This window comes from Otolemur garnettii, unplaced genomic scaffold (assembly GCF_000181295.1).
Source record: "Otolemur garnettii isolate 467f Iridium unplaced genomic scaffold, OtoGar3 scaffold00014, whole genome shotgun sequence".
Taxonomy (NCBI): domain Eukaryota; kingdom Metazoa; phylum Chordata; class Mammalia; order Primates; family Galagidae; genus Otolemur; species Otolemur garnettii.
In genome coordinates, this window is record NW_003852409.1 from 30,643,030 (window position 1) to 30,648,013 (window position 4,984).

Sequence of the window (4,984 nt, forward strand, 5' to 3'; positions counted from 1 at the left end):
TGCCAGCCACATACACTGAGGCTGGCGGGTTTGAACCTGGCCAGGGCCTGCTAAACAAAATGACAACTGCAACAATAACAACCACAAAAATAGATGGTTGTTGTGGAGGCGCCTGTAGTCCTAGCTATTTGGGAAGCTGAGGCAAGAGAATCCCTTAAGCTCAAGAGTTGGAGATAGCAGTGAGCTGTGACACCATGGCACTGTATGGAGGGCAACAAAGTGAGACTCTGTCTCGAAAAAAAAAAGTTGGCCATTTTGCTTCAAAATCTGGATTGCCTGCTTCTCTTAAAGAAAAAAACAAACAAATAAACAAACAACAACAACAACAACAAACCAGAGGGACTGGCCTCCCAGGGCTCACATCCCTGTGAGGTTCTGTTATATCTGAAGTTAACACTGGCCACCATGTAGTACATGGGACAGAGTCTACCCAGCCTACCCAGACATTCGTCTGCTTGGTCGTTCTGTGACACATGAGAGTTTGAGCCCCTTAGTTGTTTTTGTTTCTTCCTCAAATATTTACACAGTGTCCGTTCTGTATACTGTCCATGAATTATCCAGATGAATCTTCATAGCAACTTTACAGAGGATTGTCTTTTGACAGATAAGGAGGCAACAGAGACTTGAAAGGATGAAGATCTGAAACACATCTCCTCCAACCCAGTGTTCCTAAACAGCCTCCAATGACTGCCTCTCAGAGCGCCATCAAACTCATACTTGGAGCCTACGACATTCTGCATTAATACAGACACCTCTAAGAGTACTCACTGGATGAGAAATTCACCAGGTGGGGCAGGGGTGACCATACTAGGCAAAGTGATCATGAGGTGGTAGCCACAGGGCACGTGCTGCACCTGCCATGTCCTAGCCTCAGTAACCATTGGCAGGAGGCCGGGCACATGGCAGGTGCCAAGTACATGGTTGCTGAACAGACTGTATACAGAGGGATGAATGGGCCAAAGCACAGAATGCACAGATCACAGTGCACTGCATCTGTGCTGTCTCTGCCACCACACTGGGAGCGCTATGTGGCAGCCATCCTTTTAAACTCATCCTCTTACCCCTAATACCTAGCTGAAGCAGCCAGACAATATTTCCTCCTAGAACTTAGTCCTCAGAGAGGCAAAGTAGCTAGCGTGGGTCACCCAGCTGGTGAGCAGAAGGGCCAAGCTCTGGGTCCAGGTTGGCTGGGCACATATTCAGCTCTCACTACCCCTAGATCTAAGGTAGCATCCCACAGGCTTGGCCAGGGCTGCCCCCACCAGGGCTGCGCCTGACATGGTGCCTAGCTGACTCACCTTCCCATCAGGCACACTGCTATAGCCACTGAAGTGCAAAGGCCCTGGAACGGTGGGCCTCGAGCCAGGAGGGAAGTGGTGGTCCAGGCAGGTGGCCAGGCAGAGGGGCAGACAGGCCCAACAGCATAAGATGATGTAGACAGCAGAGAAGACCAAGGAGCACAGGAGGATGAGCAGGAGCCGGCCCTGAGTGAGAGAGCAGTCAGGGAGGTGTGTATGTGGGGAGGGGGAGGGGGACTCCCCCAGGAGCCTCAGCAGGGGCTGCACCTGGATCTGGACCCCACTTTAGCCACTCCTAGAACAGCAGCAGAATCATCCCCATTCTCCATTAACTAAGCTGTACTCAGAGCCTCCAGGGTCCGGGTCTGATAGTCCTGAAGACAGTACTCTCATTATTCCTATATTCTAGACAAGGAAACCAACTTGGGGTGACCTGCGTGGCTCAAGGCCACATGCAAGAAAACCCATGTGCTTAATCAGAAGCCTGGGTGCTGTGCCTTGGGTATGACTCTCCCTCTCTCTGGGTCTACTTCCTCCTCTTCAAACTAAGGCTGACAATGCCCTTACAGTGGACAGTGGTGGAAATGTTCTGTATACTCTAAAGTGCTGTGTACATGAGGACAGGAAAGTGGTACCTCAGAAGGGTTATCAGCCCCTTCAGGTCATGGACCAAAACTGCCTGGGATGGCCCTGCCTCCATCCCATCCCCAGCTGACTCAGTGACCATCCCTCTAGCTGGTGATTTTATTTATTTATTTTTTTTTTTTTGAGACAGAGTCCCAAGTTGTCACCCTGGGTAGAGTGCCATAGCGTCATCATAGCTCACAGCAACCTCTAACTCTTGGAATCAAACAATCTTCTTGCCTCAGTTTTTCTCTTTTTAGTAGAGACGGGGTCTCGCTCAGGCTGGTCTTGCACCTGTGAGTTCAAGCAATCCACTGCCTCAGCCTCCCAGAATGCTAGGATTATAGGCATGAGTGACCACACCCCCGGTCTAGCTGGTGATCTTGATCTAGGTCAGCAGCCCAGAGGGTAGAAGGGGATTCAGGAAAGTGTCATTCAAGAAGAGGTTTCAGGGTGGCGCCTGTGGCTTACTGAGTAGGGCGCCAGCCCGATATACCAACGGTGTATATCCCTTGGTGTAAATCCGGCCCCGGCCAAACTGCAACAAAAAAATAGCTGGGCGTTGTGGCAGGTGCCTATAGTCCCAGCTACTTGGGAGGCTGAGGCAAGAGAATCGCCTAAGCCCAGGAACTGGAGGTTACTGTGAGCTATGACACCACAGCCCTCTACAAAGGGCAACAAAGTGAAACTCTGTCTCTAAAAATGAAAGGAAGAGGTTCCAAAAACTGAAAAGCTGTTGCCTAGAGCCTTCCACCTGCAGAAACCTTGTGCCAAAGGGCATCTGAACTAGGAAGTCCTTCTGGTCCCTGGCTGGGTCCAACCTGGGGCTAGCACTAGGGCAGACTTAGCTTTCCAGGAGGGGCTAGGAACAGAATTCCAGGAACAGAATCCTGGATCTGTCACTTTGTGCTGGGCCACCCTAGTCACCACCTATGTCTCTCCAATTTTCTAGGCCTGAGGGACAAGTGGTAAAGCCATCCCTCAGAAACCACCCAGCAGCTGGCTAGTGCTCTCTGAAAATCAGAACTGTGAAAACAGCCCCCACCCCCCCCACCCCCAGCACATCCTGCCCAAGGCCCAGGTCCACTGCTTTCAGCCCGCAGCTATATCAGTTTCTAAAAATAAGTCTCCTCTGTGTGGCCAGCTGTTGGGGGCCCCTGCCGCCCCAGGCTGCTGCTCCCATGACCATGAGGAACCAGAGACCTTGATCCAGTCAGTGAGGTCAACTGTTCCCAACATACAGGTCTCTCTCCTACACCAGGGGCTCTGAATAAAGACAAAAGCAGCCCAACAGAACTTTCACAGCATAACCCACTTCCAGGTAGGCTTCACCTGGGTGCCCCATGGTACTGTCACCTCCACACTACAGAGGAGGAGAGCAAGGCACTGAACCTCAGAGGAATGCCACCTGCCTGGGGCCATACAGCCTGCAAGAACAGGGCTGGACTTTGAGGTGGGAGCAGTGGAGTCAGATGTGACAGTTAGTCCTGGGGTTGGAGAGGCTGCTGAGGCTGGGGGAGAGTGCGTCTAAATCCCCTGGGAGCTTTCCTCCTTCCTCTTTCCACCACTTACCTGAGTCTTCATGCTGTCGTCCCTCAGTAGTCCGGGGGCTGCTGTCTCCAAGGCTGGGGCGGGAAAGGAGTGGGAGCTGGACACCTGCCAAGACCCAGAAACTCAGAGATGGGCGGGGATAAGGCAGACGGGGGTGGAGTGGGGTCCCGGGCTGTGGAGAAAACTGAGGCAGGGCGGTACCAGCCGGGGTCAAGGCAGATAGCACCGGGGAATCGAACGTCTTAAAGTCTGTTAACACCAGTTAGCAGTGTCCCCCATCCTTTAGGAGACCTGCCCACCCAATCCCCATTGCGCAGGTGGGGAAAAGGCAGGGAGGGGGAGCCCTAGGCTCAAGGTCATCTATCCGGTCTGGGGCAGACAAAGACGAAAGCAGGGATTTTCACGCCATCCATCCTATCTCCCTACCCGGAGGACTAATGGAGAGGCCTGGGGCGGAAAGGATTTGTGATTTTCACCGCCCTTTCAGATTCCACCACCCCTTCTCCCGGCCGGGTGCTAACCGGGCGGGCAGATTCGGGCGCGCCGGAGGCTCGCGATCCGCTAGTCGGAGCTCCATGGCCCGAGGGCCTGGTCTACCCGGCTAGAAGCTCGATCCCTAGGGCGAAGGCGGCGCTGCGGCCGCAGAGTCTGAGGCTGGAAGCCAAAACAGCCGGAGGCGGGGGCGGGGCCGGCGCGGACAGGGCGGGGCGGGACGTGCGTGGCGGGCCGCTAGGCCTCCGGACTGGGGGCGGAGCCTTTGCAGCCGGGGGCGGGGTCTGAGCTCCCGCGTCTCCCGTTTCCTGTTCTCCGGCATCTCTAGCGGGCTTCTGCTCCGGGTAGGCTGGCGGGTCGCAGAGGAAGGGGACCTAGAGGATGTCTGAGCCACCGTACAATGCTTAAGTTTCTCCATTTCTGTAACTGAAGGGTGGGTAGGGAAGTAAGCAGGGGCTTTGGGTCACGCAGCCCTGGGTTTCAAGTTGTTAGTTTTAGCAAGTAAAATAGAAGACACTCAGTTAAATTGGAATTTCAGGTAAACAACGAATAAATGAATTGTGTTTAATATCACTATTTTGTTATGATACGCTCTTGTGACCTTCACCTGAGCTTGTTTCCCTCCTTTGAGTCCTGCAGGAGCAGGTATGGGCAGAGCCCGGATTCGAACTTGGGGTTTCACTCCAGAGCTGGGCTCTGATGGCCTGTTTTTACCTCCTGAAGCCTTCCTTGCCAGAGTGTCCTCCGAATCCCAGTCGTTTGGCCTAGGCCCTGGTGGGTGCTGAAATGTATCACATTGGAAGAATCGCATGGCGCCCGTTGGGGATCTCAAAAGTGGCTTCCCTGAGGCACCAGGGATGGTGGCAGAAACCACCAAAGGACCCCCGCTGTGGAACAGTCAAGAGAGTGATCCTGTGCTGACTTGCAGAGCACACTTCTCCAAGAACATTTTTTGAAAAATGTTGCACTGACTGACCAGAAAGGTCATCTAACCATCCCAGCCACACTCACTTCCTGTG

General features: G+C 53.6%; 1 protein-coding gene across 2 annotated transcripts in view; it reads right to left on the minus strand.

Annotated features, from left to right (window-relative positions):
* Window positions 1–4,077, minus strand: part of ST6GALNAC4 (ST6 N-acetylgalactosaminide alpha-2,6-sialyltransferase 4) — an 11,393-nt gene extending 7,316 nt beyond the window's left edge. For both annotated transcript variants that reach the window (XM_023510496.1, XM_003785332.3), the window contains exons 1-3: window positions 3,995–4,077; window positions 3,495–3,578; window positions 1,299–1,484 (exon numbers count right to left, since the gene is read on the minus strand). In XM_023510496.1, the coding sequence (XP_023366264.1) occupies window positions 1,299–1,484; window positions 3,495–3,506 (198 nt within the window). In that variant the 5' untranslated portion in view covers window positions 3,507–3,578; window positions 3,995–4,077. The remainder of the gene's footprint in view (window positions 1–1,298; window positions 1,485–3,494; window positions 3,579–3,994) is intronic.
* Between the last annotated feature and the right edge of the window lie 907 nt (window positions 4,078–4,984).